This window comes from Microcaecilia unicolor, chromosome 11 (genome assembly GCF_901765095.1).
Source record: "Microcaecilia unicolor chromosome 11, aMicUni1.1, whole genome shotgun sequence".
NCBI lineage: Eukaryota > Metazoa > Chordata > Amphibia > Gymnophiona > Siphonopidae > Microcaecilia > Microcaecilia unicolor.
The window spans coordinates 32,025,655-32,050,433 of record NC_044041.1 but is presented as its reverse complement, the minus strand read 5'-3'; the positions used below and the strand labels follow the sequence as shown (position 1 = coordinate 32,050,433).

The window sequence follows — 24,779 nt, the reverse complement described above, 5'->3', positions numbered from 1 at the left end:
GCTTGAATCTCTGAAACCCTCCTGACAGAGGTGATAGTAACCAAGAACATTGTCTTTAAGGTGAGGTCTTTAAGAGTGGATCTTGAGAGGCTCAAAGTGTGCCTTCTGCAAAGACCTAAGAACCAGATTAAGGCTCATTCTAGACAACTAGGTCTAATTGGAGGTTTAAGATGATTCACACTCTTAATAAAAAAAAAAAAAAAAGCACAGTATTAGGGTGCGCCACTGAGGAAGAGTTTTGGAGATGGCTGAAACAAGCACTTGGACCTTTATGGAACTGAGGGAGAGACTCTTCTTGAAACCTTTCTGAATTCCTAAATATGAGCTACTGAGGAATGGAAAGGTGAAAAGACTCTTCCCTTTGCTGTTCCTAGGAACAAATCAGTTTCCAAGGCTTATAGCTCATTGAAACAGTTGACTTCTTTTGCATATGTTTTGGCAGGGACACAAAAAATGTGAAGGTGGTTGATGGCTCATTGTATGAGAATTGTGGCTATTTTGTGGGCAGAATTGCGAGCTGTCTCCCTAGTTGAAATTTATAGAACAGCGACTTGGTCGTCATCACATACTTTTGCAAAACATTATTGATTAGATGTTGTGGCCAGAGAGGAGTCTTCCTTTGGGGCCTTGACTTTCAGTAGGGGTCTCTGTCCCCCCCTCCCATGAAGAGGACTGCTTTGTTACATCCACAAGTCCTGGACTGTTCTGTTGAGGACGCCAGGAAAGGAGAGATTGTCTTACCTGCTAAATTTCTTTATTTTAGTCCTAACAGACCAGTCCAGATACCTGTTTTCACATGTTTCAATTTTTGAGTTATTCAGCAAGGTTAAGATACTCTTCAGTTTCTATTTGCAGTTAAATTCACGTTTTTTATTTTTTATTGTATGTTCTTTTATGTAAACCACCTAGGGATATGTGAGGTATAAATTTCTTAAATAAAATAAATGTTGGATATTACCGGGGTGGGGGGGACCTGAAGAAGTAGGAAGGAAGGAGATTTTATGACATTCCTATGCCTTTGTGTTCCATTGCATTTATTGTTGAAATACTGGCTGATCTGAGCTGCACGGTTCTGTTCTTTATCTCCACCTGCTGGTTGATGGGCATAACTTGCAAGTTTGGACTGGTCTGTTCGGACCAATTTCTCCATATTAATCATTTTAAACTAAATCTAGAATTTTTGAAACATTAATTGGTCATAATGGGTAACTTAGATGTGTAGTAAATTATTTCATTAATTCAAACTTTAGAATTCAGCATGTGATGGTATTAACAAGTCTGTTCAGGAACACTATGGGAATCATTGTTCAGATAGTACTTATGCTATTGATACAGTTGTGACCATTCAAAAAAGTGCCATGGAGTCGGGCCACTTTCAGTTGCAAGAATTGGATTTCAAGGTAATCATTTGTAGTAGGGCTACATCTTAGATAAAATATTTTAATCTTTCGATTAAAGGCAGCAGCCTATTGGTGGTGGTGGTGGTGGGGGGGGGGGGTATGCATTTCCTGTCTTCCCCCCCCCCCCCCCCCCCCCACAACACACACAAGTACCTTTGCTGGTGGGGATGCCGAAGCCCCGCCAGTCAAAGAAGCTAAAGCTGCTCCCTTCCTCCTTGTGCTGCCTCGGGAGCGAGGAAGTTAGCGGGGTGCCTCCAGCCTCTAATGCATGAACTGTGCATGCTTAGGAGGTGCAAGCATTGGTGGCTGGAGGCACCCCACTGCCTTCCTCGCTCCTGAGGGAGTACGAGGAGGAAGGGGGTGACTCAGGCAGTGGATTTCTTCAGCTTGTGGACTTCAGCTACCCCACCACCCATTGAACAGGTACTGCAGCTTTGGAGGGGGTCTGGGTCTATTCTCTCCCTCTGTGCCCCCTATTCCCATGCCTACACACACACACTCACTCTCTCTCTCTCTCTCTCTCTCTCTCTCTCTCTCTCTCTCTCCCTCTCCCCAGTAAATCTTCAGCCTGAATCGTGGGTCTCTCCTGACCCCTTCTGAAAACAGGAAGCTAAATCAGAAAGGGATGGGTGGGTCAGCGGGAAAGGCCGAGGTGCGGAGGTAAACCAGGAGGGAAGGGTAGGGAGAGATGCTGGACTGACTGGGTGGGAAGGGGAGAGAGGGCAGTTAATTATTAATCACAATTATTAATAACAATCACAGTAATTTGTAGTTTACTGAAATTAACATTTCTTTCTACATGGCTGTGAAATTGACTTTGATATGTTCTCTTTTTTTAAATTTTCATGAAGTCTTTATCAATAAGTAATACACAAAGTCTGACACATAGTACATCATGCATATCGTATTACATGTCAATTGTGCAGAACACAAGTCTCTAGAAATATAGCGAGTAAGTAATACAGAGAATAATGAGATTCTTATGATATACCGAAAGAACACTTCTTACTGCGTTAAGGTGCCTATTGAACTATTCAGAATAACCAGTCCAAAACTTCAACTTTTCTAAAAAAAATTTTTATATTAGTTCCCGCTTCCATTTCACTCTTACCACTCAGAACCCCAACTTTGATATGTTCTATAGTAAAACCCAATACTTTACATAAAAACTTGTTGGTCCTTATGTTAAGGTGTGGATGATAATGTGGCTCTGATTGGACAGCAGGTGCTATGCTAACAGGCTGTCAAACACTCACAGGCTATGCTAACAATTTTGCCTTCCTTAATTGCTACTCTTTGCTCCTTAACCAAATGTTGGCATGGACTTTCTTGTCGAGCCATTCTAGATTGACAGCAACAGCTGAATCGCATCATGGCAAAACTAAGGGATCTTTTACTTAAGTGTCAGCAGAGGGCATTCTGTAAAACAATTTTTTATGACTACTTTGCCTTTCTTTTTTCTTTATTATGATGTAACTTCTTTTCTTATCATCCTGATTTTAAAATTGATTGTAAACCACTCAGATGGCACTGTCAATGGGCGGTGTATCAAGTCAGAAATCCCTGTGATTTCTGCAGTTACTGTTCTGGAAAGTCCTTTACTGTGTAGTAAGACTGTGTGCAGTTAGTATGGATGCACTCACTGCCTCCTCTTGACAAGTGGCAGAGCTTAGTAAGAACTGTGTGTTATTGCAGTAAGCTGTCCATGCCCATTGTCTATTCGTAACCTTTCCGCTTCTGCCTCCTAACATAAAATGCAATTAATACGCAAATTAGCACATGCTGTCATGCTACTGTGGTAAGTTATGATGCTTGTTCGGGAACAGTGCACACTAAATTGTTCATTAACTGCTTCAGACTTTTTAGTGAAGGGACACCCAAGTTACCAAAGTAAGGTTTCTATGCACATTCTAGCATGGTTTGATGTTTGGCTGAATCACTATAGGACTTACAGTCCCACCCACCCACCCCTGGGTTTACAAGTCATATATAGACCACCCCTGGATTTCAAGTCATATAGAGACAGCCAAATACTCATTAATAGTCCTCAGCTACATCATAGTACACCTGTGCATACCATCTCCAACCAATCAAAATGACTTTTATTCAGTGTAATAATTGTAATGCTCCAAGGCACACACACCATCTGGCAGCTTAGGTCTTGCCCCATCAGTCTTCAGCTTGCTAGTATAAAAGAGGAGCTCAGTATACTTAAGCAGGAATTGGATGCAATTAAAGCAGCTTCCACCACTACACAGAATCCTACCAATTTACCAACCCTGCCTCAATGAATAAAACAACCCAGGAATAGATGGGTCACAGTAGGCTCAGGCAGATTGACATGTGACACAGAAGCATCTACCCTCACAATTGCTGCCCCTATATAATTATTTTAATACACTAGAGCATTGTGATGCACAAGAAAAAAAACCTGAGATGGAACCAAAACCAATGAAGGTAGCTCAAGAGAAGAGAGACTCACAAAGCACAAATAAAACCCAAACCAGAAAATTGTTGCTGCTAGGGGATTCCATTATCAGAGGCATTAACTTTGGAACACAGTTCAAGGGGCCCAACAAAGTAAGATGCCTTCCAGAATCCTCAGCTAGCAGGAGTACCAGGCAAATACTGACTAATCAGAGAAGAGAATAAGGGTTCTGATCTAGCCAATAATATCCTGCTTGTAGCCCAGAGAGCTTTCCAGGAGTTGGGGGAGCAGTTAAATACTTTTGTACAGACTGTAGCTTTTTCTGAAGTTCTGCCAACTTTATTTTTATTTTATTTTTGTTACATTTGTACCCCGCGCTTTCCCACTCATGGCAGGCTCTATGCGGCAGGCAATGGAGGGTTAAGTGACTTGCCCAGAGTTCACAAGGAGCTGCCTGTGCCGGGAATCAAACTCAGTTCCTCAGTTCCCCAGGACCAAAGTCCACCACCCTAACCACTAAGCCACTAGGGAGAGGAAAGAGTACAAAAAAAAGAACTTCAATAAGTGACTCAAAGCCTAGTGTTAGAAGATTTTAATTACATTGAAGGATGGGGCAATACATGGAAAAACAAAAGCTATTTTGTATTGATGGACTGCATCTCACTGTGGCAGGAAAAAGAATCCTTGATGAAAGATTCAGACATTGTGTCAAGGTATTTAAACTAGATGCTAGGGTGCAGTTGGAAGCAGGTCAATTCAGGTAGTCACCCCCAGCAAAAGACAAGCTGTGACAATAGTAAAGAAAGCAATTAAAACTACAGTTTTAGCAATTCACTTCTTAGCAATACCGTAGTTGGTGAGACTAAGCAAAAAACTATACAGAAGATGAGATTGCTTCTGGAAAGCAATGACCACAAAGTTCATGATCTGCAAGCCATGATGGTAGGAGCAGATCTAGATGTTGTCGCTACCACAGAGACATGGTTCAATGACTCCATGAATGGGATGCAAACATACTGGGCTATAGTCTATTTAGGAAGGATATAGAGATGGTCAAAAAGGTGGAATAGTAGATCTAGATGTGAGAAATAATATGAAAGCGACTGAAATGCAGGGGATCTGGGGAAAAGAAGAAGCAATATGGATTGCCTTGAAAAGAGAACACTGAACCTCTGTCCACATGGGTGTTGTCTACAGATCTCTGACACAATCAGAGCAGTTTGATAAACATATGGTTGCAGATGTCCAAAAGTTGGGAAAGAAAGGGGAAGTGTTATTACTGGGAGACTTTTAACTTGCTGGATGTAGACTGGAAACTTCCATCTGCGGAATCAGAAAGACGTAAGGAGATAGTGGATACCTTTCAAAGTGCTCTGCTTAGACAAATGGTGATGAATTCCACAAGGGAAGGAGCGATGCTGAAATCTGGTGCTTACAAATGGGGAAAGTGTGTCTAATGTCAGAGTAGGCACCCATCTGGCCAGTAGTGATGATCAAATGGTTTGATATATAACACCTGGAGCGGAAGGCAGCCAGTCAAAAGTCCTAGATTTTAAACATGTTGACTTTAATAAAATGGGGGCGTAACTGAAGAAAGAGCTGATGGGAAAACATACGAGAAGTGGAAAGATAATGGTCCAGGCTGAAAGGAGCGATTAAAATGGCTACTGACCTTATTGTGAGAGTAAATAAAAGCAAGAAAAAAGGAAACCAATATGGTTCTTCAAACAAGTGGCTGAGATAATAAAGGCAAAAGAGGTGGTGTTCATGAAATACAGAAAAACTCGAGAAGAGGAACACAGAAAAGAATACTGGAAGAAACTGAAAGAAGCCAAGGAGGAGATATGTCTGGCAAAAGCAGAGGCAGAAGAGCAAATGACTAGAAATGTAAGGAAGGGAGAAATAATTTTTTTCAGGTATATTAGTGAAAGGAGTAAGGCTAAAAATTGAAATGTGAGATTGAAGGATGCTGTGGACGGCAATGTGTGGAGAGTGATGAAGAAAAGCGAACGTGCTAAACAAATACTTCTGTCTGTGTTCACGGAAGAAAATCCTTGAAGCAGACCTTGATCGGCTGGTAAAGATACATGTGAGAATGGAGTGGATATTGCACCATTCACAGAAGAATGTGTTCATGAACAACTTGAAAATTTGAAGGTGGACAAAGCCATGGGATCCATCCCAGCATATTGAGGGAACTTGGAGAGGTTCCGGTAGGTCCTCTTAAAGATTTGTTTAATAAATCCTTGGAGAGGGGAGAGGTTCCACAGAATTGGAGAAGATTGGATGTGATCCCTCTTCACAAAAGTGACGATAGAGAAGAAGTGGGAAATTTCAGGCCGGTAAGCCTCACTTTGGTAATTGGAAAAGTAATGGAAGCATTGCTGAAGGAAAGGATAGTATATTTCCTGGAATCCAACGAATTACAAGATCTGAGGCAACATGGTTTTACCAAAGGTAAATCATGCCAAATGAATTTGATTTGAATCCTTTGGGTGACCAGAGAATTGGATCGGGGACATGCGCTAGATGTAATCTATTTGGATTTCAGCAAAGCCTTTCACACAGTTCTTCATAGAAGGCTCTTAAATAAACGAAACTGGAGTTAGGACCTAGAGTAGTGAATTGGATTAGAAACTGGTTGACGGACAGATGCCATAGGGTGGGGGGGGGGGGGGGTCAATGGAATTCACTCGGAGGAAAGGAAAGGTGAGTATTGGAGTGCCTTGGGGATCGGTGCTGGGGCTGATTCTGCTCAATATTTGTGAGTGACATTGCAGAAGGATTAAAAGGTAAGGTTTGCCTTTTGCCGATGATGCCAAGATTTGTAATAGAGTGAACACCCTGGAGGGAGTGGAAAACATGAAAAGGGATCTGCAAAAGTTAGAAGAACGGTCTAACATTTGGCAAGTAAAATTTAGTGCAAAGAAGTGCAGAGTGGTGCGTTTGGGGAGTAGAAACCCAAGGGAGCCTTATGCCCTAGGAGGTGAGATGCTGATATGCACAGACAGGGAAAGGGACCTTGGGGTGATGGTGTCCGAGGACCTTAAAGTGAAAAAAACAATGTAACACAGCAATGGCCATAGCCAGAAGGATGCTCGACTGCATCGAGAGAGGAGTAACCAGCAGAAGAAAGGAGGTGTTGATGCTCCTGTACAAGTCGCTGGTGAGGCCCCACCTGAAGTATTGTGTTCCGTTTTGGAGGTTGTATCTTGCTAAGGATGTAAAAAGACTAGAAGTGGTCCAGAGGAAGGTGACAAAAATTATATGGGGTTTGCGCCAAAAGATGTGGAGAAGAGACTTGAAGACTTGAATATGTATAGCCCAGAGGAAAGAAGGGACAGGGGAGATAGGATATAGAATATAGACATTTAAATACTTGAAAGGTAATATAGGAACAAATCTCTTCCAGATAAGGTGAAATGGTAAAACTAGAGGACATGAGCTGAGGTTGAGGGGTGGTAGGCTTAGGAAATGTATTTTTCACAGAGAGGGTGGTCAATTCCTGGAATGCCCTCTTGAAGGAGGTGGTAGAGACCAGAGGAACTCTATTTAGAAAAATAGATGGTATAAAACAAAAATTGAAAAAAAAAAAAACCAAAACCTTAAATGACTGCAGGTGGGTGGATGTGTCTGTGACCCCCAAATGACAAGATGGATTTGGATAGGCTGGCGTGGGCTTTAACGGCAACTCCAGTAGGTGGAACATAAGGACAAAGCTGGGTGGACTTCTACAGTCTATGTCCCAGAAACACCAAAGAAAGACTCAAGTATATAATATCATTTTCATTGTTGATTTAATCATGAATTGATAATGAGTGTGACTGTTGGGCAGACTGGATGGTCCATTCAGGTCTTTATGTGCCGTTACTATGTTTGTGTATGTTAAAAAAAAAAAAAAAAAAAGTGAATTCATAGAATGGTAGTTTATAATAATATCTATGTATTTACTGGTTTATTAATAATTTGCTGGCCATAATGGGTCAACCTACTGCTATTTTATGTTGCCATATTTATGCAGTTTGACTAGGTTTTGCCTAGTAATGTTTCTCTCCCTTTCTCCTTTTTAGAAAAACAGAAACTGGAAAGAAATATAAATTTTGATTCTTCTGTCCACGGAGAGGACAATTCAAATTTAGATTACTTATTGGCACTTAGTCTACAGAATGAGCATAATCCCAGTAAGGCTGCTGATGCTGAAGGCAAAGCTGACTTTTGGAGGGCCTTCTATTCCAAGGATCTGACGCCATCTCAGCACCTTCTTAGCCCAGCCAAAACGGACATTCTCTCGCATGATTCTTCAGCACCTATTATTTCAGATGAGCCAAAACGTAAGCAACTTGCTGTTGGTTTTGAAGCGTCACGTGAAATGGTGAGAGAGGGGGAGGGTGTGTGTGTGTGTGAGGAATTTAATTTACTGGCAGGCAGCATTTTATAATACAATGCCTAAAAAATAGAAACCTGTTTGACTCCTCAATATTTATACATATAACCACCCACCTAGACCACTAAAATAGTGTAGAGCCTATTAGAGCTAGGACTAAATATTAACTTAAAGTTTTCACTTTAATTTAATTCAAGTTAATATTTAGTCCTAGCTCTATTAGGCTCTACACTATTTTAGTGGTCTAGGTGGGTGGTTATATGTATAAATATTGAGGAGGAGTCAAACAGGTTTCTATTTTTTAGGCATTGTATATGTTGGAGAAACCTCATATAGTATATAAATCCCCAGTTTCTTTTGATTTACAGCATTTTATAATACCCAGGTATTCAGCACAAGGCCATACCTAGATATTGGTGCTGATGTGTACTGCCGCCATTCAGCACCAGTACCCAGATAACTATCCAGGCAAATTAGAAGATATCTTAGCTCAATCCCTCAAAGAAAAGAATCAATCCCAATAAAAATATCTAAGCAGTTCTGCTACTTGATAGAGATAGAGGGAACTAAAGTGGTCTAAAGCAATGACCACTAAAAATATATTGAAGGAAAATGGGGAGAATTCAGTATAGTCTATATCCAACAGCCAAGCCCATTTTCAGTGAGAAATACTGACCAGTGTGGCTCAGTTGAACGCTCTATACATCATTAGACTCCCTAAAATATCATGTATATCCTTCAATCAATTAGATTTTTTTTTTATTATGTTCCCAATGAAAACGTCGAGTGCAAAAATAAAGAAGCCAATAGGCTTATTCCAAATCTGTCTGCCAATTATCTCAGTTCAAAGTACAACAATTTAGATATCTATGAGATGGTATAAACATATAGCACCAGTATGCTCAAAAACAGCTGGACGATTACCCAGTAGAAAGATCTCAAACTGCATCTTTTCAAGCCATAATATTAGTAAGATCCCTCGTCTCCCCTGTTGGAACTATCACACACCTTATGACTTGGCTGGGAGCAAAGATGAAAAGGGAGACCTTTCTGTTTGCAAGGTTTTGTACATATGTTTTGATTTCTAGAAAGCTGTTTTTTTTTTTTAGGGCTTTGTTGAATCTAGTTTTGAAACCAACCTGTTGAATCCCCTTTCAGCATCACATTTTCTGCAAGTTTAATTTTTTTACAGTAATTAAAAAGGGCATAGGAAATCATGCTGATGCACGCAAACACATTTTCAGAATCAACAATTTCTAAAATGGGCTTCTTTATTTATTTTATTTTTTATTTGTTACATTTATATCCCACATTTTCCCACCTATTTGTAGACTCAATGTGGCTTACATAGTACCGGAGAGACATTACAGACTCCGGTGTAAACAAATACAAAGTGATGACGTGGTAAGATAAAGTTCATGTGGCACAGCCACACTAGGGAATCGTACAGCGGAAGAGTTGTTATGTCCATTACGTTCTTTACTTTTGTTGTGTTGCAAAGATCAGGCATTTATGTTGGATCGGTAGGGTATGCCTTTTTGGTAATGCGTTCCACAGTTGTGTGCTTAAGTAGGAAAAACTGGACGCGTAAGTTGATTTGTATTTGAGTCCTTTGCAGCTTTGGTAGTGTAGATTTAGGTACGTTCTTGTTGATTCAGATATGTTTCTAGTTGGTAGGTCGATCAAGTCTGTCATGTATCCCGGAGCTTCACCGTAGCTAATTTTGTGAACCAGGGTGCAGATTTTGAAAGCAATGCGTTCTTTGATTGGGAGCCAGTGTAGTTTTTCGCGAAGGGGTTTTGCACTTTCAAATTGCGTTTTTCTGAAGATAAGCCTAGCTGCCATGTTTTGAGCGGTCTGAAGTTTCTTTAAGGTTTGTTCATTGCATCCCGCATAAATTCCATTGTAGTGGCCTACATGTCTTAGTACCATTACCATTGATTGTATCAGGTTGTGAAATGTTCCCCTCGGGAAGAATTGTTTCACGCGTTTGAGTTTCCACATTGAGTGGAACATTTTCTTTGTTGTGGATGTCACTTGGCTCTCTAGTGTTAAGTTGCGGTCCATTGTAATGCTGAGGATTTTCAGGCTGTCTGAGATAGGGAGGGTGTTGATTATAGTGGGGCTGTCCGCGCTGTGTAGGGATGAGAGGATGAGACAGTGTGTTTTTTCTTTGTTTAGTTTTAGTTGAAATGCATTTGCCCTAGAGTCCATGTTGTTCAAGCTATCTTGATTTCGTTGGTGATTTCTGTCAGTTTAGATTTGTAAGGAATGAATATTGTGACATCGTCTGCATAGATGAAGGGGATAAGGACTGGCTAGTGGGGTCATCATTAGGTTGAAGAGGATCGGTGATCCTTGTGGTACTCCGCAGTCTTCTTTCCATGGTGATGATATGTTTGAGTTTGATTTTACTTGATATGTTCTTGTGGTTAGGAAACCCTTGATCCAGCTAAGTATGTTTCCACCAATCCGGAATTTATCTAGTAATCTTATTAATATGTTATGGTTTACCATGTCGAATGCAGTAGACATGTCGAATTGGAGGAGGAGGGAGGATGTTTTTCCTTCTTTCCTTATTTAAGACAGTGAAATGATCCTAACCCGCAATGTGTATGACATAAAGGTTAGAGCACTTTCCTGTGTAATTTTTTTTTCTAAATTTTGTTTATTGAAGAAATAAGCAAATAACAATAGGAGCATATCAATAACATCCAAGCACCCCCACCCCCGACCCCTGTGTAATTTCTCTGAAGAGAGGCTCGCAAGATTGTACACTCTGATGCAAACCTAGACAGTGCCAGACAGCTTGTGCTGAATTACATTTGTTTATGCAAACCTGAAAAAGCTACTGTTGCTTTCTGCAGATTAAAATCTTTCTTTTTTTTCTTCCTTTTATATATCATAACAAGGTCATCTGCTTTCTTTTCTGCAGCTGATGACATTATGCTGCCTTGTGAGTTCTGTGAAGAGCTCTTCCCAGAAGAGGATCTTATTTTACATCAGGTAGAGTGTGCGTGTGTGTGTGTAGGTTTGTTTTTTTTTTGTTAATTTTAAAGTTTGTGCATTAAAACACATGTAGATAGCAACTAAGAGGCTGTTATGGTCCACAAGCCCAGATATTGTACAAAGGTATGTAGATTACATCAATTGTAACCTTAAAATAGTTCTTTCATTATCAAAAGTGGCCATGTGCATCAGGAGTCAGCTGTAATAGAGTATACTTTGTTAATAACATGCAGCCTGGCTTTGTAAACTGGGGGGGGGGGGGGGGGGGTGAGGGTTGTAAGTGCTGACACAGCCCAAAGTGACAATAAATCTGTTTAGTTTGTTGACTCTGCCTGTCTGGACTGATGAGGAATCCTGGTGGTTTGTGTGTTGGGTCTGTAAGTGCTTTCTGGGAACTGTTGGACCACTGGAACTGTGGCTCCCATAACCTAGAAATTGCTGGGGGTAATTGGAGAGCAGGAGACCGCCCTGAGGCAGTTGTGACTCAGTTGGAGGGAGAAGAGTGCTAGTGTAGAGCACAAGCAGCAGGTGCATGAGATAGACCCTCTAAGTGGCTGTGGGGTAACAGGAACAAAACCATCCAGGACTAAAACTAAGATGTTTTGAGCTAGATCTGTTTTTATAACGAATAAAGCACAAAAAGGTGCCCTAAATGACCTGATGACCAATGGAGGGAATCAGGGATGACCTCTCCTTACTCCCCCAGTAGTCACTGACCCCTTCTCACCCCCCAAAAATGTGATTAGAAACATTACTTGCCAGCCTCAAATGTTATACTCGGGTCCATTAGAGCAGCATGCAGGTCCGTGGAATAGTCTAGTGGTGGGTGCAGTATGCTGCAGATAGGTGGACCCAGGCCCATACCTCCTCCTACCTTTTACAATTGTGGTGGAACCTGTGAGCCTTCCAAAACTCACCAGAAACCCACTCTATCCACATATAGGTGCCCCCTTCACTCATAAGGGCTATTGTAGTGGTATACATTTGGAGATAGTGAGTTGTGGGGGAGGGGTCTGCAGACAAGATAAGGGAGCAACAGTACATTATTAAGGGAGCTCTTATTTTGAAGTCCAGTGCATTGTCCTCTAGGGTGCCCCTTTGCTGTCCTGGGATGTCTGGCCAGTCTACTAAGAATACTGGGTCCTTCTACATCCCAATGGCTTGATTTGTACGTTTTTCACTTGGACGTGTTTTTCAAAAATGGACCAAAAAGATAAACACACAGAGCGCAAAAACATCTAGGAAATAGCCATTTTTGAAAAAAGTAATTAGACATTTTTCTGTTTTGAAAATGGCTATATTCCCCAATTGAATTTTGGATGTTTTGAGCAAAACGTCCAAAATTGGACTTAGGTGTCATATTGAAAATGCCCCTCCACGTATGTTAGGTCCCTGCTTTCTTTTTAAACAAATCTTGTCCTTTTGTTATTTTATTTAATTTAAACTTTTGGATACTTTATATAGAAGACATGCCTGTGCACACCTGTTAGCTGGTTCCCATACACAGTAAATGTTTTCATTTTGGTTTTTTTTAATATAGAAGGCATGTTAGTTTTTACTGTATTCATGAGTTTTATATAAATGTTTTACTTTTGTAATTCTACTTATCTTAAAAGTATATTGTATTACAGTTGACCCACCACAAAAATGGGCAAAATAAGGGCACGTTGGGCATTTTTTTTTATGACAAAAGAACTATTTTAATCGCACTTGGTATGATTTACAATTAAGGGAAAAAACAGCCGAAAGAACCAGCCAGTGGCTGAAAAGTTATTTGAAATTTATTAAAAGCAACCTTCAGTAAAAAAGTGCTTGTATGGTCTACCATGTGTTAATAAAAGCCCCGCATGTTTTAGCAATAAATTGCCTGCATCAGGGGCACGTTCAATCTTTTATCATAAGGACATATAACACACCTTAAAACAATACACTTACCCCCCTCCCCCCTTTACTAAGCCGCTTTGTGGCTGCTGCACGGCAGTACCAACACAGCCCATTCAAAGTGAACGGGCTCTGTTGGCATTAGCACATGGCTGCTGCTAGTGTGGCTTAGTAATCAGGGGTTAGCTTTTTAGCCATTTGTAGAGCAACTTATACTAGTCTCAAGGAGTCCAGTGTAAGCAACCTTTATACCTTGTGTCTTGTTTTAAAGTGTGTTGTGTGTCCTTATGATAAATGATCAAACATGCCCCTGATGCCGTGTTGGACATGGTGAAGATGATGCATGTTTTCTGATCTTGTCACAACAGACTGGCTGTAACCCTGACAGCGTCTTGCCGGCATTCAGAAGAAGGTCCTCCCCTGGTCAGCCTCAGGAACATGCTGAGCACTTTCCAACTTTGTTGGAACAGATGTCTAGTCCTGGATTCATGAGTAGAGAGTTGGCATCTTTATTAGAAGGGCCCCCTGCCCTAGAACCAGAAGGGAGCATCATCATTCCATGTGAGTTCTGCGGCATTCAGCTTGAGGAAGAAATCCTGTACCATCACCAGGTATGAGTTACACATGAATGAGCAGCATTTAGATAGCATCATCTCTTTTCTCCCTAGATACTGTGTGGCATTATGAATGCAAATTGCTTGTTTCATTCTCCCTCATGGAGCATTTGTCAGGGTACTGTGAGTGGCACTAGGCATATCAGTTTTTTGTTCAGATGCTTGGTGGTCTCTTTATTCACAGATATTTTTGTCTTAAGTCTGGGTACCATTATTTTGATGACAATTATTTCATAAACCGTGTTGCTGCTTCTTGCAAGTTCTATTTTTATAATTCTTAAAAAAAGGCATATAATTAAGCTTTTAAATGAAATAGAAAACCATTGTAAAAGGAAATTAGAAGTAAAATAAAACTGAATTAAGAGGCATTGATTTGGAAAACAAATGCCTTAACCTGTGAGGCCATGTAACCTATTTGCAAAAAATTAGCTGTTTAAATTTATTGCACCTATAATGCATTTACTAACTTTTTTTTTTGGCTGCAGAAGAAAATAGGTAAAAGTGAAGAGTGGCAGGAGTGGCTTTAGACGCTGCACCTAGCTCATCTCTTCACTTACCCCTGTTTTTTCTGCATCACAAGGCATCCATGGGCCAATCCTCTTCTCCCATTAATGATGTGTGTAGGTCTCTCTCTTTCTGCTAGTGTTGAAAGAGAGAAAGTGACTTAGCAGTTAGAGCAATAAGAATGTAAATTTGTCCTACTGGGTCAGACCAAAGGGCCATCCAGCCCTGTATTCTTTTTTCAACAGTGGCCAATCCAGGTCACAAATACCTAGTGGAGTTACAAAAGGTAGAAACTTCCATGTTAATTAATCCCAGTGGAGAACCAGAAAAGCCAGAACTGAAAATCCTGGTTTTGCCATAACTTCTTGTGACCTTTTGCTAAGTCACTATCTCCCATTGCCTCAGGTACTCATTTAGATTGTAAACTCTTTGGGGCAGGGACAATAGTGTACATGATTATTTATCACCACTAGATAATGCTGTGTACATCCAGTAGTAAATATAAGCATTTCCTGTTGGGATCCCAGCTGCCTAGACTGAGAAGGAGGAGCATGAGCGATGCTTTGTGTGTTTTTAAGTGGCTTGTTGGTGTGCCGTGAGGCTCTTGATCCATTTGCTGAATACATTGTGGCTAGCTGCCTTTTTCTGTTTTTCATTGTTTTAGCTTTTCCTTAGCATCTCGCAGTGTAATCCAGTAATTCTTGTTGATTCACCCCTTAAGGAGTGCAGTTCTAGAACATTCAGTATTTCTCCAGCTCCAGTGGATGGTGATGATGTACCGTGCAGGTTATGGGCTGGTTAAGCCAGATAAGTTCATTTCCAGTTGGTACTGGTTTAGTAGAGCTACCTTTGCTCTTAGAGCATACCAGGAATAGCTGATGGAGTTGAAAGAATATTGGGAACACTTGGTGATACCCTTCCCTTTGGCTCCCTATTGTTTTCCCTCTGGGGTTTTAGTGGGGTTGAGGTACCTTCAGTGAATGAAAGGCTGTCTGAGAAGAGTTTTATTTGTTTGGTGCAGAAATGACAAGAAGTAAACTAGCCTGTCAGGCTCGGAAGTTTAGCCTTTACTGTGCTGCTCTGTGCACAGGCTCACTATCAACTCTGACCTCACAGCATTGCTTAACGGCAGCTGACTGGGTAGGGGCAGCTTATTTGACAGCATTGTGCTTCAGCAGTGGCGGGGCACACCTGCATGATTTGCAAACATCACAGAGACCAGCTGAAATTGAAACCTAGTTTGTATGAATGTGAACCAGTGAGACTTACTGGGGATTGTTAAAACTTGCAGTTGGGCAGCCCTCTGCCAAACCCACAAGAGATTATCTTCCAGCCCCAGGAACTGCAAGTACAGGCTGATAACTGGGAGAGCCATTTTAACAGACTTCTCAAGTCTGGCACATTTAGGTTCCCATGTCCCTTAGATGTAGCCAAATATACTCTGAGACAGGACCTTTGTGAGAATGTGTAAAAAAATAATCAAGATTAGGCAAGTACAAAATGCTGGTAAACTGTGCATAAGTAACAAGAGAAACTAGCACTGAGATGTTCCCTGTTTTGTATTTAGTTATAAAACTGATTTAAGGACAAACATGATAGAGATTGTTACTAAAACAGGGTAGAGGAGTCCAGACACTGGTTTACACTGTGGACATTATACTAGTCTGACACACAATCCAAAATAAAAAAGCTTATTGATGTTACTGAATGCTCTGAAAAATTACAATCGAGCAATACCTTTCTCAAATTATTTTCTAATATATAAACTTCATTTCATTGTAATATCAATTTCCTACTAACACATTAAGCTTGACTGGTACTTATGCTTAAACCTGGAAATTCTTTAGAATCACCCAGATAGTATCCAAGCCAGAATAGATATAATGAAAGACCATATTTACCTTCAAGCAAAATAGCCTCTGCACCCATGGACTCATGAAAATTGAAACTAAAAGCCACATTGCTTCTACAGTGGCTGACTTTGTGCCACGTTTGGTGTGACAGCTGATGCCAGATCTCCACAGAGGCCAGTTCCTAAGGAGCCTATCATTCCAAATTTAACAACTTAAATTTCTACTAAACTATTGTATCGAAGCATGTATTTAGAGCACTCTATTTACTATATAACTACTATGCAACATAGCTGCATTACTTGCAATCACATTTTACACAGATACAGAAAGAGTAGCTTCCCCCACCAGCCTACCTTACAATCCCTTGTGGTCTAGTCAGGGCAGGAGTGATCTCCAGTCACTCTTGCCCACTTCAGCTCTACTCTCAAAATGGAATGGCTGTTGTGAGTTCTTGCAACAGTCTCACGAGATTGCCACTAGAGATCATGATGGTCATTTTGAGAGCAGAGCCAGCATGGCCAGAAGTGCCTAGGGATCAGATCTGCCCTGGATTCCAGGGACTGTAAAATAGGTCCAAGGGGGGGGGGGGGGGGGGGGCTCCTGCAGGTGGGAAGGGAGGGAGATAAGCAGGACAAATAAATGGCTCGTATCCAAAGCTCCAGCCCATCTTCTGTGCCATGGCCAGAGGTAGGATCCACAGCCTGGATTGGGCCTAACTTATTTTATAGTTCACTGTTAATATTTTTATAACAATAAACCTCTTAGTTTATTGCCTCTGCTTGTCTGGACTAAGAATCCTGGTGGTCTGTGGGTACTTTTTAGGAACTGTGGGACCCCTGGGAGTGTGGTCCTAGTAACCTAGAAATCACTAGGGAATAATTTGGAATAATCACCCAGAGGCAGTTGGGACCCAGTCAGTGGGAGGAGGATTCTAGTGTAGAGTACAAGTGGTAGGTGCAGGCGGACCAGAGTTGTGCTGGGGACAGATCCTCCAGGTGGCTGCCAGGTTAGCCCCTGGCGGGTGACAGGTATTTCATGACAGACCCTTGTCCTTTTTTTTTTTTGGGGGGTGGCAGCGTGGTGGGATTGTCAGGCTGAGTGGTTCAGTTGTTTGGTTTTTTTTTTTTAAATCTCAAACTTGTGGGATATAAATGTCCCAAATAAATAAATGGCCCGTATCCAAAGCTCCAGCCCATCTTCTATGCCATGGATTTTCATCATCTTATAGGTGCCCATTAGCTGTAGTCAAAGTCTACTGCTACAGTGCATCTCTGAGGAATTCCAATATTGGATATCTGCAAAGCAGCAACTGAGTTCTGCTCACACCTTTACATAGCATTTCTGCTTATACAATGCAGCCAGATTTGATAGCAAGAATAGACAGGCAGTTCTATAAAGTCTATTTGACTGAATATCTTTCCTCCTTTCTGCTACTTTTGGGAAGCACCAAGTGTGGCTGCATTATCCTAACTGAACAGAAAAAGCAAGGTTGCTTACCTGTAAAGGGTTCTGTAAACAATAGGATAATGCAGCCACACATTCTCACCCACCATTCCCTAAATAAATGAAGAGAAACGAGGGGAACAGATTTTACGCAAGAGAATGTTAGTTGATATAGTTCTATTCAGTAATGATATTGATCTATGTAATCAAAGTCTGGTTTAATAAAGTTTCATAAGGTTTTTAAGTTTCTTATTTCTCATGCGTGGTACAAGACTGATGAACAGAAGGATAATGTAACTAAGGCGAGAGTCAGCTTTTTTTTGTTAGCAAGCTGGAGAGGGCAGCTCTGTACAGACAGCTTGTGGTAGACTAAAACCAAGTGTGTCTGTATTATCCTACTGTTCACGGAGAAACCCTGTTACAGATCAGCAACAATACATGTCCTATTTTCAGTGAATTGCTGGAAATTTTAATTGTATTAAAAATACATATATATTTTATTATTAATTTGAATGCAACCATCATTCATATAGGAAAGATACTTGCTTATGGCTGCCTAGGCAGGACTGTGTATGCATATAGGGTGATTAGTTTAGGCATGTAAATTATACTTATCGTTTTCTATAAGATTTGGCTTCATCAGTAAGGATGAATGTTATATAACAAGCTTGAATTCTGCTCTGAAACTGTTTTTGCAGACTGAGGGAAGCTGTTCATGTACTCTAAGGTGCAGCAAGAACCTGACCAATTAAAGCTGGCTTTTAAAAAACGTTCTTGTTAAAACATGTAAGACTGTGAGAGCCCTAAAGCTAATTAAGAGTTGGTGAAACATTTTGCTTGCTTTTTGTTTTTTTTTCCTTTAAGCATTTACAAGCAATCCTGAAGCATATTTAACTTTAATGTAGAGAACAATGGTAGGTAGGCAGACCACCAAGGCTCTTTACTTGTCCTTTACTGCACTACCACCTTGTATCTGGTTTCTTGCTTTGGCCTTATTTTCCCATTAAGAATGATGTTATTTACATAGGTTTGAATTCTGATATTGCTTAGCCTTCACCACATAAGCAGGAAGACCTTGTATCCTCTGTAACTATCCATCCTTCCAGGTTTTCTTATCTCGTGGCTGTACATGGAACCCTAGTCTTCTATATACCAACACACAGAGCTATGCCTCCCCCAGTGCTGTATTACTGGAAAGGTGTGAGCTAAATCCAAGTTAGTTTTCCCATTGCTTTTTGTGCATGCAGGTTCTATGTAGGTGTTGTTATATATTCTTTAGTGTATACACATTTAAGTTCTTAAAGGGGAGGGTAATCAAACTGCAGTAAAAGGTGTGCTTTTGCTGCACCTTGATTTACCACAGGAATCGGCAGTCTGAGATACCTCAGTACCACTGGTTGCTGCTGCGTGATAAATGAATAATTCTGCTTGAGAGCCACCTTGTATGCTGTGTTGTTCCAGTGGCCTGGGAGCACGAGGCCTCAAAGCTGCGGACTGATGCTTCAAGGCCAGAGCTTAAAGGGGCTATGGTACCAGTCCTGACTCCCTCCTTCCATCATCAAGGGCCCTGCACCTGGTGGTCCAAGGGCAGGAGCAATTCCCAGTTGATCCTGCCCAGCAGTAGTCTCATTCTACTACTGCCATCAGAGTATTTAATAGTAAGCCAGATTCATTGCTGCAAGGAAATCACTTTACTGTTGCCAGAACAATCAATGTACGGAAGAGGTAGGTTTCCACAAATGATACTCTTGGTTTTCTGAGTTAATCACACTTTTTCCCTCTTTGAAACTTTACATTCTAGGATCAGTGTGATTTACGCCCGTCCACTGCAGGCCCAGCAGAGAGAACTGTACCAAATCAACAGTGGCCTCCTGAAAATGATAATGTGGATAAAACTGAATCCCCAGAAATTCATCGTAGACAAATAAGACATCAAGGTACAGGATCAATTGGATGCTGCAAACAGTAATAGAAGCAGATTATTATTATTTTTTTAATATGCATTTTGTGTTAAAATTTGAGGCAGCACATAACTCACAGGTGGAAGTTCTTGTCTCGCAACTCAATTTTTAGATCTGAATTGCTTTTGAGAGCACAACTGAGGAAGCAAGGTTACTTAGAATAGATCATAACCATACTGCTGCAGGGGAGTTAAAAATCCACCTCCCTGGCATATAAGTATGGGAGGGGGGGGTATGTAAGGTATAATAATGAGGATATCCCCTTCCTGATGCCTGTATTAAAGGATAATGCACAGTGAGATTTGGCATAGGAATAAGCTACAGTACATTGCATAGTTCAAAACAGACAAAAAAAACGGACCGAGTGAGTTTTGGAACAGTGATCTTCAATTGTACAGCTTTGTTCTGTACTCCACCAGCCCTGTGGAACACCCTTCCTATACCACTGCGCTCAGAACCCTCTCAACTGAAGGTTAGAGTTGGCTTAAAGACTTTACCAATAAGCTTTTGGCCCAACTACTGCAGGGTCAGTTGACAGCAAACAAGGACTCTGGCCTGTTCCCATACACTGTGGTTGTCCTTTCTGTTTCTATCCTGGCTTATCAATTAACTGATGTTCCTTTCCTTCTTGTGCATAGCCTGTAAACCACCTTGTACATTACCCATTAGGTGGTTTATTAAGTGACCAATAAACAGATATGATCCTGACCTTCCCCTATTGCATGACAACTGCATTTTTCACCCATTTTGAATAGACTGTCCTTTTTCACTTAGAGGACCTATATTGTGGAATGCTTTTGACATTGCTTAGATTAGAATCAAATAATTTGCAGTTTCAGAGGAAATCAAAAACATTTTGAACAGGTCTATGGCCCTTCAGTATGAAATTTGATATAGTCTGTATTTTTGATATTACATGTTACATGTTTTATGTATGAAATTGTTGATGCTGCTGTTTACTGAGATTGTGCATGATAGAAATGAGAATAAATAAAAGATTAATGTAGGAAGTGTCCTTAGTGTCACACTCAGATATTTCACATTTCCTGAAGGGGGTGAAACATTTTTTTAGCTTCCAGTGAGGATGAGTATACTTTCCTTAGGATCTCAGTCTGGTGCTCTTTGATGCTTCTCATAGATTCAAACAAGGATATAATGCTTATGGCTGCTTACCTTGGAGCAATCTGTCCAACTGGGCTGATTTTCCAAACTACAGGCCCTTTTATGTGGGGGACTGGTTTTGGATCTTTCAGATGCAGGTGTTTCTTTCTGCATGGTACTGTCATCTTTATCTAAGATAGTGCCCTGTCTGTAAGTATTGTATTTATTATTTATTTATTCCAGACTTTCTGTACTGCTTGAACTGGCAGGTGGGGCTAAGCAGGTTACAAACTAAAAGAACTACAGTAAAAATAGGAAAGAGCACAAATCATGTACACACAGTTAAAACAAACAAAGTATCGGAGGGGGGGGGGGGTCACATGATGCTGAGGGAGATCTGCTATATATCTGCTAAATAAGCTTCAAAATTGTGAATTGTTGCTACAAAACGTGCCAAAAGTGAAGATTGAAGTGCCAGAAAAGAAGTGGTTGAGTACGAGCCGGTGAACAAGTAGCAAAATATCTAGGAACTTTACTCTTTCTTCAGCACTTGGCTCCTGAAACACTTGGGCCTTTGTTGTAATGCCTCATCCTTTCAATGCAAAAGCGCCCACCAGATAGGAGCACGAGGTGATAGAGAATTGAAGCCTTGTACATCTATTGCTAGATTTGTCAACTGGGCTGAGAAGGAAGCTATACTCCCTACTTAACCGGAAAACATTGGAGTTTCTCTGATGCTGGAAACTGCAGAATTCTACTTTCTGGGCTGGATCTTTGTGAGGTGCTTTTGGTTCCAATGTGGTATGCAGAGATATTGGCAGATAACTTTCCTGGATGGCCTGGCTGGGGATCTATCTGGAAAGTGGTATACAAGCAATGTACTATATTTGTATGATCAATGGTTAATTTGAAGCTGGTTATGTTGAATGTTGATGGGGTAGACTCTCCCATTAAGATAGAAAGTTCTGTCTTGATTGAGGAAGGAGAAAGCAGATACTGCTTTTTTCCAAGAAACCCATCTCTCAGCTCTGGAACATGAAAAACTTAAAGGTGGCTGGGTTGGGGAGTTGGGATATTGAGCATTTAATGGGAGACAGAGGGGTAGCAATATTAATCCATAACTACCTTTTAATATCTATAAAATTAATCCAAGACAAGGAGGGACACTATGTTATGATGGCAGGGGATCTTTGTGGTCAAAAGTTTCTGTTTTGTAATGTATATACACCAGACATTTACAGCCACAAATTGTTTTCCCAAACTGTTGGCCTCAGTCCTAGCTATTCCCGGGTACCAACTCCTTTTGGGGGGGGGGGGGGGGATAACAGCACTGCCAACCCACTTTTAGATTGCAGTCCACCATAGCAGAGGGTCTATGATGATAAAGAGGTGAATTTTTTGATGAATCAGTTGGGGGTTCAGGATGCCTGGCGGCTTCTATCCCCTCAAGAAAAAGATTTGACCTTTTATATTTCAACTTTTTTATTATGGAAAATCAAGGCAATACAATATAAACTTCAAGCATAATGTATACACAATTTGTCTCTCTTATTGCTCTATTTAAATACAACATTTACATTTGACAATTTTAAGATAATTGATCCCCTTTTTTTCCCTACTTTCCCTCCCACCCACTGACCCCTCCTCCCTCCCTCCTCCCCCTCATCCCTATCTCTAGTCCCCCCCCTCCCCCCCAATTATCCGATGTTATACTCCACACATTGTAGTTCTTGTCTATTATTCTATGATAAGGTATTGACAATGAGACTTCGTCCTTTCTGGGTCATTTTATCTAAGTAGCATCCCCATATTTTAAGAAATCGGATTTTCCTTTTGCAGTGCCCTTTAAGATTTGACCTTTTATTCTAATCCCCATCAAGTATATGCTTGGCTTGACTATTGGTTACCAGATCATAAGTACATAGTACATAAGTATTGCCATACTGGGAAAGACCAAAGGTCCATCAAGCCCGGCATCCTGTTTCCAACAGTGGCCAATCCAGGTCACAAATATCTGGCAAGATACCAAAAAAGTACAAAACATTTTGTACTGCTTATCCCAGAAATGGTGGATTTTCCCCAAGTACATTTAATAATGGTCTAGGGACTTTTCCTTTATGAAGCGGCCCAAACCTTTTTTAAACTCCGCTAAGCTAACCACCTTTACCACATTCTCTGTCAGTGAATTCCAGAGTTTAATTACACGTTGAGTGAAGAAACTTTTTCTCTGATTCGTTTTAAATTTACTACATTGAAGCTTCATCGCATGCCCCCTAGTCCTAGTATTTTTGGAAAGCGTAAACAGACGCTTCACATCTACCTGTTCAACTCCACTCATTATTTTGTAGACCTCTATCATATTTCCTCTCAGCCGCCTTTTCTCCAAGCTGAAGAGCCCTAGCCGCTTTAGCCTTTCCTCATAGGGAAGTTGTCCCATCCCCTTTTTATCATTTTCGTCGCCCTTCTCTGCACCTTTTCTAATTCCACTATATCTTTTTTTGAGATGTGGTGACCAGAATTGAACACAATATTCGAGGTGCGGTCGCATCATGGAACGATACAAAAGCATTATAACATCCTCATTTTTGTTTTCCATTCCTTTGCTAATAATACCTAACATTCTATTTGCTTTCTTAGCCCAGAAGGTTTCAATGTATTATCAACAACGACACCTAGATCCCTTTCTTGGTCTGTGACTCCTAACGTGGAACCTTGCATGACGTAGCTATAATTTGGGTTCCTCTTTCCCACATGCATCACTTTGCACTTGCTCACATTAAATGTCATCTGCCATTTAGACGCCCAGTCTTGTAAGGTCCGCTTGTAATTTTTCACAATCCTCCCGCGATTTAACAACTTTGAATAACTTTGTATCATCAGCAAATGTAATTATCTCACTAGTTACTCCCATCTCTAGGTAATTTATAAATATGTTAAAAAGCAGTGGTCCCAGCACAGACCCCTGGGGAACCCCACTAACTACCCTTCTCCATTGAGAATACTGACCATTTAACCCTACTCTCTGTTTTCTTTTAACCAGTTTTTAATCCACAATAGAACACTACCTCCAATCCCATGACTCTCTAATTTCCTCTGGAGTCTTTCATGAGGTACTTTGTCAAACGCCTTCTGAAAATCCAGATACACAATATCAACCGGCTCACCTTTATCCACATGTTTGTTCACTCCTTCAAAGAAATGTAGTAGATTGGTGAGGCAAGATTTCCCTTCACTAAATCCATGTTGACTGTCTCATTAATCCATGCTTTTGAATATGCTCTGTAATTTTGTTCTTTATAATAGTCTCTACCATTTTGCCCGGCACCGATGTCAGACTCACCGGTCTATAATTTCCCGGATCTGCTCTGGAACCTTTTTAAAAAATCGGCGTTATATTGGCCACCCTCCAGTCTTCTGGTACCACGCTCGATTTTAAGGAAAAATTACATATTACTAACAATAGCTTCGCAAGCTCATTTTTCAGTTCTATCAGTACTCTGGGATGAATACCATCCGGTCCAGGAGATTTGCTACTTTACTCCTTCAGTTTGTACAACTGCCCCATTACATCCTCCAGGTTTACAGAGAATTCATTAAGTTTCTCCGAGTCGTCAGCTTCGAATACCAGTTCTGACACTGGTATCCCATCCAAATCTTCCTCGGTGAAGACCGAAGCAAAGAATTAATTTAATCTCTCCGCTACGGCTTTGACTTCCCTGGTTGTCCCTTTTACTCCTCGATCATCTAGTTGTCTAGTGCCGGCTTCCTGCTTTTAATATACCTAAAAAATTTTTTACTATGTGTTTTTGCCTCCAACGCAATCTTTTTTTTTTTTTTTTGAAGTCCCTCTTAGCCTTCCTTATCAGCGCTTTGCATTTGACTTGACATTCCTTATTATTTTCAGTCTGTGCCTTCTTCCATTTTCTGAAGGATTTTCTTTTAGCTCTAATAGCTTCCTTCACCTCACTTTTTATTTTATTATTTTATTACATTTGGACCCCGCGCTTTCCCACTCATGGCAGGCTCAATGTGGCTTACATATTGTATACAGGTACTTATTTGTACCTGGGGCAATGGAAGGTTAAGTGACTTGCCCAGAGTCACAAGGAGCTGCCTGTGCCTGAAGTGGGAATCAAACTCAGTTCCTCAGTTCCCCAGGACCAAAGTCCACCACCCTAACCACTAGGCCACTCCTCCACTG

At 40.8% G+C, this 24,779-nt stretch overlaps 1 protein-coding gene across 3 annotated transcripts in view; it reads left to right on the top strand.

Annotated features, from left to right (window-relative positions):
• TRAFD1 (TRAF-type zinc finger domain containing 1) overlaps window positions 1-24,779 on the top strand; it is a 56,970-nt gene that overhangs the window by 14,969 nt on the left and 17,222 nt on the right. For all 3 annotated transcript variants that reach the window (XM_030217712.1, XM_030217709.1, XM_030217711.1), the window contains exons 6-9: window positions 7,899-8,159; window positions 11,148-11,218; window positions 13,471-13,713; window positions 19,318-19,453. In XM_030217712.1, the coding sequence (XP_030073572.1) occupies window positions 7,899-8,159; window positions 11,148-11,218; window positions 13,471-13,713; window positions 19,318-19,453 (711 nt within the window). The remainder of the gene's footprint in view (window positions 1-7,898; window positions 8,160-11,147; window positions 11,219-13,470; window positions 13,714-19,317; window positions 19,454-24,779) is intronic.